The sequence below is a fragment of the Hypanus sabinus genome, chromosome 19, assembly GCF_030144855.1.
Source record: "Hypanus sabinus isolate sHypSab1 chromosome 19, sHypSab1.hap1, whole genome shotgun sequence".
In the NCBI taxonomy this organism is placed as follows: domain Eukaryota; kingdom Metazoa; phylum Chordata; class Chondrichthyes; order Myliobatiformes; family Dasyatidae; genus Hypanus; species Hypanus sabinus.
The window spans coordinates 23,975,782-23,990,709 of NC_082724.1; the positions used below are offsets into that span (position 1 = coordinate 23,975,782).

At 39.2% G+C, this 14,928-nt stretch overlaps 1 protein-coding gene across 1 annotated transcript in view; it reads right to left on the reverse strand.

The window, feature by feature from the left end:
• dnah12 (dynein, axonemal, heavy chain 12) overlaps positions 1–14,928 on the reverse strand; it is a 157,907-nt gene that overhangs the window by 27,077 nt on the left and 115,902 nt on the right. The window contains exons 48-57 of the mRNA XM_059944187.1: positions 13,767–13,847; positions 12,874–13,050; positions 10,743–10,874; positions 10,037–10,126; positions 9,478–9,618; positions 8,823–9,064; positions 6,120–6,267; positions 3,718–3,863; positions 2,827–3,041; positions 491–683 (exon numbers count right to left, since the gene is read on the reverse strand). Coding sequence (XP_059800170.1) covers positions 491–683; positions 2,827–3,041; positions 3,718–3,863; positions 6,120–6,267; positions 8,823–9,064; positions 9,478–9,618; positions 10,037–10,126; positions 10,743–10,874; positions 12,874–13,050; positions 13,767–13,847 — 1,565 coding nt within the window. The remainder of the gene's footprint in view (positions 1–490; positions 684–2,826; positions 3,042–3,717; positions 3,864–6,119; positions 6,268–8,822; positions 9,065–9,477; positions 9,619–10,036; positions 10,127–10,742; positions 10,875–12,873; positions 13,051–13,766; positions 13,848–14,928) is intronic.

Below are 14,928 nucleotides of genomic sequence, written 5' to 3' on the forward strand. Positions count from 1 at the left end.
CAGGCTGAGTCCATTTCTGAGTTCCTCCAGCATTTTTTATGTGTTGCCAAAGAGTAGTTAGACCCTCAGTTGAAATTTTTGTCATAATGTTCTTCAGCTTTTTCCACATTAACTCCTGTAAATCTTTAACAACTTTAAAGAATTCTCAAGAGCACCAAACAGTAATCATTCAGAAACAAGCTTTCATAAACTGCCCTCCTTTATTCCTTCGGTGGGGATTCTACATAGCTATAGGTATGTATGATCATGTACATTGAAAGCAGGCAAAAGGTAAAATTTGGATCTCCAAATGGCTGTGCTCAGCATCAAAGTGGCATTGATGAGTTTATTTACAACATTAACTGCCCACACATTATTGACAACATTAATCACTTTTATTGGACTTGTCAATGTAATGACATCTGAATGCACAATAATAAATATGACAACTCTAATGGAAAAAAAAACAGCAAGAATTTGGAAAAAGTACACACTACATGGTTTATTTTACCTTTCCTTAGCAACAACAATCCCCAGCAGCTGGTCCTCAAGCCCCTCGGGAGTGATCATAAAGTTGAGTAGAGAAACCTTTGTTGCCAGCTCTGGCAAATAATGTGGATTTCTTAGCTTTGTTGTTATATAGAGTCGGAAATCCATTGAATACTCCATAACTGTATCACCAAGTTTGATACAATCCATACCACCTGAAAAAAATGGAAAATAAATTTCTGTCATTCCCTTTCATGTTAATGGAACACAGTCAAGTACTTTGTTTGAGAAGTAATTGTATTGCTGGTCAAATCGATCTTCAGGACCAACATTATTTTTATAAAACTTAGATTTGATAGCATATGCGAAGAGGAAAAAATAAGTTAAATTATCAAGGAATAGGAAATAAAATGGTATTTTACAGACAAATCTGTAAAAAAAAGTGAAGCTGGGATAAGAATAGGCAATTAAAGGACAAATAGGATGTAGCATAACCAAAAATACAGAGATGGTAGAAATATTACATTATTATTTTACAGAGAGTTACAACACATGTCTGTGATATTGGATAATGGGATAATGGCATTTAATAGTAAAAGAGTGAGATATTAAATATACTAAGCAAAGTAAAGGGAACAAAGTCTGGTTTGATTGCTTCAATATACTTCGCAAGAATTTAGGGTCAATAAAGGCAGTTACATAACAACACATACTTAGTTTTTATTTTAATAAAGTGCAGTGCCAAATGTCTGGCAGATGGCTGACACAATACCTATATTTAGGAAGAAGGAGTAGATCATTCTGTACAGACACATCAACTTGACTTCTATATGGGAAAAAATCTAGGTAATATTCAAAGTTTAAAGTAAATTTATTATCAATGTACATATATCTAAGATGAGGTAGTAAATTGGATTAAACGTTGACCTAGCAGAAGAAGCCAGATAGTGGTTGTAGACAGCGGCCCCTCTGTAGAGCTGTGGTGTGTCACAAGGATCGTTGTTGTTTGTTCTCTAAGTCAACAATCTGGATGGTAACGTGGTAAACTGAACCAGCAGATATGTGGATGACACCAAGACTGGGGGTGCAGTGGACAGTGAGGAAGACTACCAAAGCATGCAGTGGGATCTGGACCAGCTGGGAAAAATGGGCTGAAAAGTGGCAGATGGAATTTGATGCAGACAAGTGTGAGGTGTTGCACTTTGGGAGGAACAGCCAGGGCAGGCCTTACATGGTAAGTGGTAGGGCACTGAAAATCGCGGTAGAACTGAGGGATCGGGAATACCAATCCGCAAATCCATAAAAGTGGCCTCACAGGTAGATACTGCCATAAAGAAAGCTTATGGCACTTTGGCCTTCATAAATCAAGTTACAGAGCACAGCAGTTGGGATGTTATGTTGAAGTTGTATCAGATACTGGTGAGGCCTAATTTGGAGTATTGTGTCCAGTTTTGGTCACCTGCCTACAAAAGAGATGTTAATAAGACTGAAGTAGTCCAGAGAAAATTTACAAGAATGTTGCCAGGACTTGAGAACATGAGCTATAGGGAAAGGTTGAATAGGTTAGGACTTTATTCCCTAGAGCATTGTGGGAAGACTTGATAAAGGTTTATAGAATTATGAGGGGTTTAGACAGGGTAAATGCAAGCAGGCTTTTCCACTGAGGTTGGGTGAGACTAGAACTAGAGGTCATGGGTTAAGGGTGAAAGGTGAAATGGATAAGGGGAACATGAGGGGGAACTCCTTTGTTCACTCAGAAGGTGGTTAGAGAGTGGAGCAAACTGCCAGCACAAGTGCTGGATGCAGGGTTGATGTCAACATTTAAAAGAAATTTGGATAAGTACATGGATGGGTGGAGTATGGAGGGTTATGATCCGGGGCAGGTTGATGGGACTAGGTAGAATAATAGTTCGACACTAACTAGATGGGCTGAAGGGCGGGTTTCTGTGCTGTAGTCCACATGCGACTATATACATCCCTAAGATTCAGTTGCTTGTGGGAGATCTCAGTAAATACAAGAATCACACCAGAATCGGCGAAAGACCACATCCACCGGGATGGATAAACACCCATTTATGCTTAATCAGTAGGTCACAGAGGATGTGGCTGATGGTCCATAATGGATAACAGTTTGTTTAGTGATCTCCTTTCCACCACTAGCTCAAAAGGGTCTGGGTTGTAGCCAAGGACAGATCCAGCCTTTTTGATGAGTTTATTTAGAGTTTATGAGAGCGAATGGAGCTTATACTTATAAATTCAGATGAAGAAAGACAGAACCATAAACGTTGTCATAACTGGTTAGGCCATCTGGCTAGTTTTTATGCTGATTTTGGACACTAATCAGAAACAAATAGATACCTTGTTTAAAAGTCTGTTTGAGCAAAAGAGGCTCAAGTGAAGGATCCAGTTCCTCAGCAACATTTTCCAGTAGAAGAGGTGTTCCAAATTGCATGCAATTTTCCAGTGTCCGCATATAATCCGTGTCAGTCAGTTTAATAATACTCATCTTATTCTCACGCTCTGAGTTTCTCACCCATTTATTGGCTTGTCCTTGCGGGTCAATCATCAATGGCCTAAAATCAGAAAAATCAAAATATAAAAATATTAATCTGCATTACTACAGTTTACGCATAAAGGCCCAGAATTTGGGGTTGAAATGATGGTGAAAATATCATTATTTTCAAATTTTAGACATATGCAGATAAACCCAGAAATCACATCACCATAAACTGTGCAATTCCTGTATTCACAACATGCCGGGTCAAGGTGGAGTCAATGATTTAACTTGAACGGATAATTTTTATATTTTCTGTTCCTTGTAAAAAAAAGCAACAATATGAAAATCTTCTTTAATTAACTGCAGATGTTTAGCTGTGAATTAAATGATAATCACTGCAGAATCACTATGCTTAGCCTTAAATTTATGGCTTTGAAAACTCATTCCATTTTGAAGAAATAAAAACCATCAGTGTGTCACAATCTTTATTTTGGGGCCTGTAAAATGAGAAATCAAATTTGAACTATTTATGTCCAGACTTTTTGGCTGTGTCATGCTGCAGTGTGATTACTCAACCTGCTTATTGATTTCCCATCTGCCGCTTTTAACTGTAACAGGGGGAAAACAATTAATGTCACATATCCTCTACACCTTGTTCTTGATTAAAAACTATGTCAGAAAAGTGAAAGTAATATCAGCAAGCCATCGAACGGTTTGACAATGTGGTATCCTGTGATGTGTTTCATACTCACCATCGCCTAGAATTACTGACAATCACTCCATTGTCAATTGAAAAGCTGTCTGTTGGCAATCCAGCAATATTCCACGCTCTTATTGTAATAGGGTCTCCTAATGTTTTACTAAGGGAAAAGTCACCTGAAGATGGAATATTCTTAGACTGTGAACACAGGAAAGACAGAATTTTTTATTGATGTTTATTTGAAGAAAAACCTAAGTAGATCAAAGAAAAAAATGAAATAGTATAATTACAACCCACCTAAGAACATAAAAAGCACAGGTCCAATTCCATTATTTAAGTGGCTAATGTTGTTGGTGGAGTTAAAATAGTGATGGGAGATAGGAAGGGGATTGATAATCTAGCTCAATGGTGCCACAACAACATCTCACTCAATGGCAGCGAAACCTAAAAACTGCTTACTGACTACAGAAGGAGTTCCATGAGCCAGTCCACATCAGTGGAGAATGCCAGTGACTTTAATTCCTCAGCATTATCATCTCAGAGGATCCGTTCTGGGTCCAGCACACAAGTGTCACTACAAAGGAGGCACAGCAGAGCCTTCACTTTCATAGAAGGTTTGGCGGGTCATCTAAAACTTTAACAAACTTCTGTAGATGCAGAGAGGAGATTATCCTAACTGGTCGCATCATGGCCTGGCATGGAAACACCAATCCCCTTGAATGGAAAGTGCCACAAAAAGTTGTGGATACAGTCCATTCTGCCATGGCTAAAACCCTCCCCATCTACAAGGAGTGCTCTTGCAGGAAAGCTGCATCCATCACCTAGGGCTGCTAACACCCAGGTCATGCTCTCTTCTCACTGCTGCCATCAGGAAGGAGGTGGACCCACACCCACCAAGTTCAGGAACAGTTACTACCACTCAATCAGGCTCCTGAACTAGAGGGGCTAACTCCACTCATCCAAACATTGAACTGATTCCACAACTTCTGGACTCACTCTAAACTCGCATTCTCAATATTATTTATTACTAGTTTACTATTTTATTTATATTATTACTTTGTTTTTCTTTTGTATTTGCACAATTTGTTGTCTTTTACACTTCGGTTATTTGTTTGTCTTTGTATGTAGTTCTTTATTGTTTCTTTGTTCTACTGTGAATGCCCACAAGAAAATGAATCTCAGGGTGACATGGTGACATGTATGTACTTCGATAATAAATTTACTTTGAACTTTGAGTAAGAAGCCCAAATATGTGACATTATTCTTAATCCATTTTTTTACCAAGATCAAGCTGACCCCTGTTGCCTGAAATATCCTGCAAAGTTCTCTTAACCACTTATTTCCTTGTCCCACAAAACTTAAGATCTCCACAGTAGAAAATTCCAAAGACTTGCAAACCTCTGGGGGGAGGAAATTCCCCTTCATCGCAGTCCTAAATTGTTTGTTCTCATAAATCTATGATTCATAGACCTTGCAGCCTGGGGGAACATGCGTCACTGTCCAACCTATTCATCCCCTCGCAAACATTTTATAGATGAAAATGACATCATCTCTATTTTCCCCAAATATCATACAACATGGCCTGTTCTATTTAATCTTGTATGATCAGATAGCTTTCTCATTTACAAATGAGTGTCGAGAATTTTCACTGCTCCCCCACTAGGGCAAGACCATTCATCTTCAAGTACTGACTTCAAAATTGTACACAATATTCCAAACATAATCTTGCCAAAATTAAACTCAATTGCAGACTAATGTCCATATTCAATCCTCATGAAATAGTGGCCACATTTACTACACTAATTGTTATCCCAGCATATTATAACCAAAAGAAGTAATTACATATTTTCCTGGTTTATACTACACCTGTCACTTTGTTATTCCATCAATCAACCCACCCTTTTCCTTCTACGGGCACATTTTATGCTCATATTTCCTTTGTATATTTATTTTCCCTTAGCTTTGAATATTTCACATAGCTCCCTCATCCAAGCTTTTGATATGCATTGTAAACAGCTGAGGTTTAAGCACTAATCTTTGCAATAGTCCATTATCCACATCTTTCCTTTATAGTAGCATTGCCTACTCTCCAATCCACAGGGAAATTATCAAAACGAATGGAATTTCAAAAGCAATTCATGGATCACCTCTGCAGCTATCATTTTTTCAATCCAGAGGAATAGGCAGCTTTAATTGTTTGAGCATTTTTCCTTTTTCATTTATCAAGGCTAGGGTAGAGAGGAGATTTTAATCTTTCCCACCTCATTTAAGGGTGAAATCCCTCCCAGATTCAGTACATTCAGATGAATGTTGGTTAAACTCCCTTTATTGTGGACAATACATCTGTCGGTGTTGTGGTGCGGTGCAACGCCATTTCCATTTATTGTTGGCAAAATCTATAAACTACTTGCATATTGCAGCACATGGTCTGAGAAAACCTGGAGGTCTGTATACCTTGCAAATATTGGTCCAGTCGACAATGCATTCGTGACGAAAAGCTGCAGTGAAAGCTCCAAGATAAGCAATTACTCCTGCTGAAACTAATATGTCTCCAGTCAAGTTATCGTAGATGAGCTGTAAATCATCTGCAGCCTTTGACCACCTGCAGACCAACATGGTAGCATTTCAGAAACGGTTCATGAAAATTGTAATTTCTATCAATGTGAGCTTAGATACTTAGATACTAGAATCAAAAGCAAAATATTTGAAGTGGAAGACGTTTGTGAAAGAAACAAAACTCCACTTTACTGCTGTTGACTCAATATTTCTGACTAAAATAAGCAGGAATTGGAATGAGATTTGTTTTATTTCAAGATATTCAAATGTAGTGAATCAATCTTAATATGGATTTTTTCCATCTTTGCAAATTTCAAACAACAAATACACATGAACCAACATTTGTTATTTTTCTAGACACGGACTTGAGGATCTGAGTATAGGAAAAGTTGAATAAAAATAGGACTTTATTCCCTAGAGTGTAGGAGAATGAGGGGGCATTTGATAGAGGTATACAAAATTATGAGGGGTACAGATAAGGTAAATATAAGCAGGCTTTTTCATTTGGGTGAGATAGAACTAGAGGTCAAGGGTTAAGAATGAAAGGTGAAAGGTTTAAGGGGAACATGAGGTGAAACCGCTTCATTCAGAGGATGGTGTGAGTGTGGAACAAGCTGCCTGCACAAGTGGTGGGTGTGAGTTTAAATGCAACATTTAAGAAAAATTTGGATAGACACATCAATGGGAGGGTATAGGGTAATATGTAGTAGGTGCAGGTCAATGGGGTTAGGTAGATTAATAGATCAGAACGGTCTAGATGGGCCAAGGGTCCTGTTTCGGGGCTGCAGTGTTCTATGACACACATTGTCTATCCCAGGTCTTCTCATTTTTTTTCTATCTCTACCAAAAGCCCAGAAATGTGAAAACTAAGATGCAGGTGGGGAGGGTTAGTGATAATGTGTTTTGAAGGCAGTGGGTTATACACTGATGCAGGAACTACTAACAATCATTTCATTATCAATTTAAAAATTGTCCATTCACAATGCTGTAATGTTCCATGTTCTTGTTAGAATCGGATCTCCTATTGCCTTACTAAGGGAAATTTCAGCTGTAGCTCTGCTCCATCCTGATGTTGGAGTGCTGTCTGAGTGGAGTCTGCAAACTATCACTCCGGGTTTGGCTTGGCTGCCCCAGTTTACTCTCATATTCTCGGGAGCAGCATCTCCAACACCATCACACTGAGCACTGCCGTTCACTCTGCTGATCCACGACTGTGCTGCAACACACAGCTCGAACTACATCATCAAGTTCACCGAAGACACGACCGTGGTGGGTCTCATCAGCAAGTCAGCTTACAGAGAGGAGGTGCAGTGGCTAATGGACTGGTGCAGAGCTGACAACCTGTCTCTGAATGTGAACAAAACAAAAGAGATGGTTGTTGTCAGGAGGGTACGGAGCGACCACTGCCCACTAAACATCGACAGCTCCTCGGTAGAGATCGTTAAGAGCACCAAATTTCTTGGTGTTCACCTGGCGGAGAATCTCACCTGGTCCCTCAACACCACCTCCATAGCAAAGAAAGCCCAGCAGCGTCTCTACTTTTTGCAAAGGCTGAGGGAAGTCCATCTCCTACCCCCCCCCCCCCCCCCCCCATCCTCATCACATTGTACAGGGGTTATATTGAGAGCATCCTGATCAGCTGTATCATTGCCTGGTTCGGAAGTCGCAGCATCTCAGATTGCAAGACCTTGCAGCGGATATTGAGGTCAGCTGAGAAGATCATCGGGGTCTCTCTTCCCGCCATTACGGACATTTACACTACACGCTGCATCCGCAAAGCAAACCACATTATGAAGGACCACACGCATCCCTCATACAAACTCTTCTCCCCCCTGCCGTCTGGGAAAAGGCATCAAAGCATTCGGGTTCTCATGACCAGACTATGTAACAGTTTCTTCCCCCAAGCTATCAGACTCCTCAATACCCAGAGCCTGGACTGACACCTTACTGCCCTATTGTCCTGCATATTATTTATTGTAATGCCTGCACTGTTTTGTGCACTTTATGCAGTCCTGGGTAGGTCTGTATTCTAGTGTTTTTTTTTATGTAGTTCAGTTTAGTTTTTGTACTGTGTCATGTAACACCATGGTCCTGAAAAAACGTTGTCTCATTTTTATTATGTACTGTACCAGCACTTATGGTGGAAATGACAATAAAAAGTGACTTGACGACTTGATATTCCAAAGATAGGCCGCTTAGTAGATCAAATGGCTACTGTGAATTGTCTCTGGTGTAAATTGGGTGGAAGGGAAAACAGGGTGGAGTTCTTGGACAGAATGCAGAACATGGAAATAAGTGAAGGAATTGGTTGTTAGGATTGCTTCAGAGACAGCACAGAGTCAATGGGCAGGTGGCCTCCTTCTACACTGTATGTCCCGTGAAACATGATCAAGATTGGGGGGATGCCAATTTTCAACAGATATTCACAAAATAGAAACGTTTTTGGACACAAGTGATACACGGCTTAGCTGCTGAAATCTGAGTATTGTTTTTCTCAATGTTTGAAACATTGTGAAGATAATTAGCAACTGATCCTAAAATTATTTCACTATCAATTTAAGGAAAAACACTGGAAGGAATCTGCCTCTTTCAGCAGCTAACCTTGACTTTTCTCCCCCAAGTCCTCCAATGAGTTTTGTTGCTCTCTCCAATTTTTTAGCACACAGGTCCACTTGGAACTCCAGCTGTGCCTTTTCTTCAGTTTTTTCCTGAAATGTCTTTTTTAAATCAGCAAGACGATCTTCAACTTCCTTAAGCTCGGCTCGCTTCTGGTTCAGAACTTCCATGGTCTGAGCCAAGGATCTTTGTGCTTCATTTAAACGAGCCTTCTTTGGAGCAACAACCTGGAATGATAATGTTGCAAATCATTCTCATATTTATTTACAATATCATCAGCAACATTTACATTTCCTCAAGTGTAGAATAATACAATACATGGAGTAATGTATTTAAACTTCCACCAAGAGAGGAAAGGAGTACTTGACAGACTGTTCTATTATCTGGTTGAAAAAGTAGGTTACAGTGCAACGCTATGTATCAAAGTCAGTGCAAAGAGTTTCGTGAGCTACATTAATAGAACTCTATTTTGAAGATTTTGAGAAATTGCATTTTGGAATTATCCACTTAATATACAAAAAAGCAGTTTAGCATAAATGGGTATTTTCTAAATCTATGCAAAGATATTTACTCTTACATTATAAATTTGCAAAAGGTGGTCATGTTAATATTGCTTTCATGCAAAATATGGATACAGTACCTTTGCAACTCGGTCATATACCTCCATGGCAAGAATCCATTTACACAATCCTTCTGCGGCAGATGATGCTTTAACCACTTTCTGTGGATCAAAGTCAGGATTGGTGAGGTATTCTGTGCGTATCTTTTGCATGACAGCTACCTGACCAAAAAGAAACAGGATAACACTCAAATTTAGTCTGTCATTACATCCTTATTCTCCATCTTTCCAACAATCATTCGAACTGTCACTAAAGACTAACATTCCCTTGGAATTGCTATTGGATTATGAATGAACGGAGGGGTTTTCAATCTGAGATGTCTTTGATTAATTTTTTTTCTCTTTTTATTGGTGGATTTTTGAGTTATGATACAAAAAGTAAAGAAGCATGAAAATTTAATTAGGATCCACAGTGATTTTGTATTGCAGATTGCAAATTGTATTAGAATTGCACTTCTAGATTTATTTATTGATGACATATAGTCATTTAAGCCCATTACTCCTACTGGGGTATAGGATACTGACCTTCAAATATAAGCAATTTTCATTTAATGTCAAAAATTGCATAGCATATACTTACGGGTATATTATCTTTGTCATACTCCTTCAAGTCTCTTAGGAAATTCATGTCACCCAATAACTTCTTACTGGGCCCCCAAAAATCTAAAACCTTGGAAAAAAAAGCCAAATGAAAACATTTTAATAATTGATAGACCAAGATTCACCCATTATTCATCAGCTACTGACAATTAAAATGGCATTAGATTTAAGTAGGGATGTAAACTTTTTAGATAATAATTCGATTTGCTATTCTTCCAAAACGCATTCCAAAATAATGTGCAAAATGGCCACAAGCCACAGACAACGATCCTCTTCCATTGCCATCCCAGATCTCTGGCCTCTACTGGGGAAAAACATCCAATAAAAGCAGCTGTAGAAGAGGAGAACATGAGGATTTTGTGTTGGAGGAGTTGAGTATGGCCATTTGCTAAAACGCCTGGAACCAATAGTTCTAATCAAGTCATGTCCCCAAAGGAACTTTGAATTGGCAATTATCTAACAGCTTAGCCAATCCAGTCCAGCCCCCGATAGCAGTAGAGCAATGAAGGGAGAGTTTCCCTTCCTTTCCAATGAAGGCAGCTGTATTGATTCTAAATATCCATTATTCAATTCATTACTGTATCATCAAAAGTCTATGTGTTTTATGGAAATGTATCAAGTAAAATGCATGAGACTGAACACTTGTAGAGGTTTGGACATGAATGCTTTATTAGTTTAGATTTTACCTTTTCCCCGCTTCCAGAAGGATCATTTATTTTTTCTGGTTTTATGAGTTTCATGACACAAATAGCAGCCATCACTAGTTTGACACCTTGTGGTGGATTCTTCATCGACTTAACAATTGTGATGTCAGATGGCTAAAATAGAAAGTAAAGATAGTCGATTAAAGCAAAAAAAATCATTATTAATGCAATACAATATGTGAGATTTAGGTTTAATCATTCCAAGTAATATGTCTGTAATATTCATTACTTCTACCATGAATCTCTGCCTATTCATGTGTCTGCCTACATTGATAAATGGGTTATTATTACACCATCTGCAGAGGTACAGTGAAAACCTTGTCTTGTATACCATTCATATAGATCAATTCATTAAAACATTAAATGCCTCTTCAATGTAACTATTGCATCCGTTCTACTACCTCACCTTGCAGCATATTCCAGGCACCGACTATTTTCTGTGTAAGAAACTTGCCTAGTAAATCTCCTTTAACTTCCACCCGCCCCTCAACATTTCCACCCTAGGGGGATAAAAAAAAAAGTCTGACCATCTAACCTATCTCTGCCTGTCATAATACTCTATACTTCTATCAGTTACCCCCCCCCCACACCCCACCAAGCCTCCAACGCTCCAGAGAAATCAATGCAAGTGTGTCCAGTCTTTCCTTATAGCTAATAATTTCTAATCCAGGACATGACCTGGTGAACCTCTCATGCACCCTCAAAAACTTCAATCAGTTTAGTAAGACATGCCCTCCCCTGCACAAAGTCATGCTTAATTGTTGATTGCTCATCCACCTGAGTGTAATTTGATACATTGTTCTACAGGACACCACTATTTAGTTTAAGAGTGGCCAGTTTCAAATAAGGATATTTGCATGTTAACTCTGCTTCATCTAAGTAGTATTATACACAACAACATTATTGAAGCCAGTTTGGCATTGAGCTAGGGACCTGATATTAATAGGTGATAGAGATCTGGCATAATGAATCCTGAGAAAAATGTTCCCAAGGAGGAACACGTCCGGTAAGAATGGTAGGAAATTAATGTGCATACATGTTTGGAAGATCAAATCAAATCAAGTTTAATTGTCCTTCGACCATACATCCAAACGAAACAGCGTTCCTCTGGGGCCAGGGTGCAAAACATACACAGCACATTCAAAATAGCGAGCAAAAAAAGGCATGGTCATGAAAAAAAAGCCATACGTATAGTCTAAGACCCCGAGGGACATGTCCCGCAAATTGGTGGAACAGTTCCCAGCAAATCAGCTTGTCCTTCTACTGATCCAACAATAGAGGGCAGCACTGATGGGAGAGGCCAGCCCCAACTGAGCACGGACCAACACTACACCGCCTCTGGCGTCTCCTCACCTGGACCACAGCGGCAGGTTAGCCCGTTGAGAAGTAAAAGCAAATTCACATGTTACCTCCTCATAGACTACGTTTGACATGATCTTCAAGTAAGACAATTTTTTTTAGGGCCTCAGGAAAAGACTAAAAATTGAGGAGAACAGTGGTGCATCAGGAAAGAAATGGGATCTTGTTGCTGATGACAGGAATTTTAAAAAATGCAAGTCTGGTGAGCCTTCTGCTTCCACAGGTTACTGCCACAGCATCACTTGAGAACATAGTGAAGACCTTGAGGGACCTCAGTATCACTGGGAATTGTTGAGAGAATTCAGCTGAAGTAGGTAGACCTAACATTCAAGGATGCATGCGCAAATGCCAGTGGCAATGAGTTGGCAAGCAAAAATAGGAGGCAGCTTTGTTCAGGCCATATTTCTAAGATGCAAGCAAGCAACAGGTGTGCAAAATCAGTGATGGTGAAGATGTCCTTAATTACATCAATGCTACAAACTTCAATGGCAGCCAGTAGTTCATGTGATTGTAGGAAAAGATAGGAGACTTTTACAACATTTGGCAAAAGAAGCATTCTACTTAATACTTGAGTGAGCTTGACTCTTTGCTTTCAGTTGGAGTTAATGCTCGTTGTGCCTATGAAACTTCACAACTCTTCTGAACACAGCTTCTCTGGTTATTTTTATTGTTAGGGTTTAAAGTAGGAAAAGGCTCATTTTTAGCATTGGTCTGTCAAAAATGTATCTGAATCAATGAAAATTCTGAGATTTACCTTCAAAGTATCCAAGGCAGAAAGTGCAGCCTCCAGAGCTGGAATAGCCTCTGCCAGTTCACTCTCACATTCATTCTTCAAAGCCTGGGCTTCAGCTGCTTTCTCAGTAGCTGCTTCTTCATCTACTTTCACAACTTTACTCTTTGCTTCCACTTCTGCAGATTCTACCTCAATCACCTTGAGAAATAAACCACAAAGCCTTGGGATGCCATTTGCCATTCAGTATTTAAAAGTCAGACTATTATTTGCAATATCATCAGAAGAATAACTAAATTTTCAATTATTTCTCTGTGCTATGTAAACTGAATTGACAGACAGAACAACTAATATGATAATATTTATCTACTAAAACTACAATACAAAAACATGAAAGGTAAAATTTTAAAATAATCATCTTGGTGGTTCAGTAAAAAAAAATCATTATTGTCTTGCTTTAAAACCGAACTCTCGCTTGTTGTCTTAAAAGTCGAGAAGACAATGGCTGACAAACTGTAGTTCATCATTACAGATACGGTAATACAGGAAATATTTGGAAATTGGTTCTTCATACAATGCTTTATTTTCTACTGAGCAATCTATATAAAACATTTGAAGAATCTTGAATATAACTGATTGTTATGCAGGAAATTAACATTGCCTTGATAAGCCTTCCCCAAAAAAAGTATCTAGTTTGACAGATATTTTACTGGCACTTCTATCAGAATAGTTACAGTGAAGGCTTGAACTAGAGACAGGTTTGAAGAAATTGGTCATTGCTTGTGGGTCACAATTTGAGGCAGTAGATCCACCCCAAGTCATCACCTGGCAAAGTAAAACCTGCCTCAAACAGGAGGTAGTTCAGGGGAACATCTGATTATTGCACTGCTGAAAGCCAGTTTCCACGTTGGCCTTACCTTCATCATATGAGCATTTTCTATTTTTGCTGTTTCCAGTTTTGGCTGCAGTTCAACCAGTTCTTTTTTCATCTCACCCACCTACAGAAGCATGACATCAAATGCTTAATTTAACTTAAGTACACAGCAACTAAATATCTATTCAAGTTCAATGTCAGTAAAAGCATTTTCCTTAATAATGTCTCTATGTTAATATAGAAGTAAATTATCCCCATCGCTAAGGTGCTGAGCATTTTATTCTCTCCAACTGCTCATTATTCAGTGCATACAAATTACACTTTTTGTGCATGACTTGCTAGTTTGACACCAAGTTCAATTCCTGCTTTGTAGTGAGTTGGCTAATCTCAATAAGCGCTCAATTAGCTTCTGTTTTCCTGTGTAAGGTGGGGAATACAGCCGACCATTTTCAGTGACTTCTACTGGAAAATTTGTTTTTATTTTATTTAGAAATATAGAGTGGAACAGGCCCTTCTGGCCCAATGAATCGCACTGTCCAGCAACACACCTACTTAACCCAAGATAAATCACGGGGTGATTTGCATTGATCAATTAACCTACTAACCAGTACACCTTTGGAACGTGGGAGGAAAGCTGTGTGCTATCAGGAAAGATGTACAAACTTCTTACAGGCAGTGCCGGATTTGGACTCTGAGCTCTGACACCATGAGCTGTAACAGTGTTACACCAACCACTACATTTCTGTGACACCCATGGCAGGACCACCATACTGCTTGGGGAAGTAACTATTTTTGAGTTTTGTGGATGCTACATGGTTCTCCATGTTCTCATTTGAAAGTCAGGATCTGCTGTGATATTTTCAGATACTGAAAGGCCTATGACTGCTCACTATGCAAAACAAGTGGGGTTTGAGTAAGATATTGGAAAGTAAATACCCCGTGTCTTCCAACATGTGTTCCAACAAATCCTGCTGTCAGGGAACCAAATGTACTTGTTACTCTCAGTTGTTAAGCTCAACCACCATTCACTGTTTCATCAATGGCCTTGCTCCAACTGTAAGGTCATTGAATAGGGATAGTCACTGTTGATTTCACACAAGTTCAGCAACTCCTCCGGTAGACCTCAGACAGTCAGGAAGCTGACAGGCATCCATGCCAGGAGCACCAGACTGAAAAATAGTTTCTCAAGCAGTAAGGCCTCCACC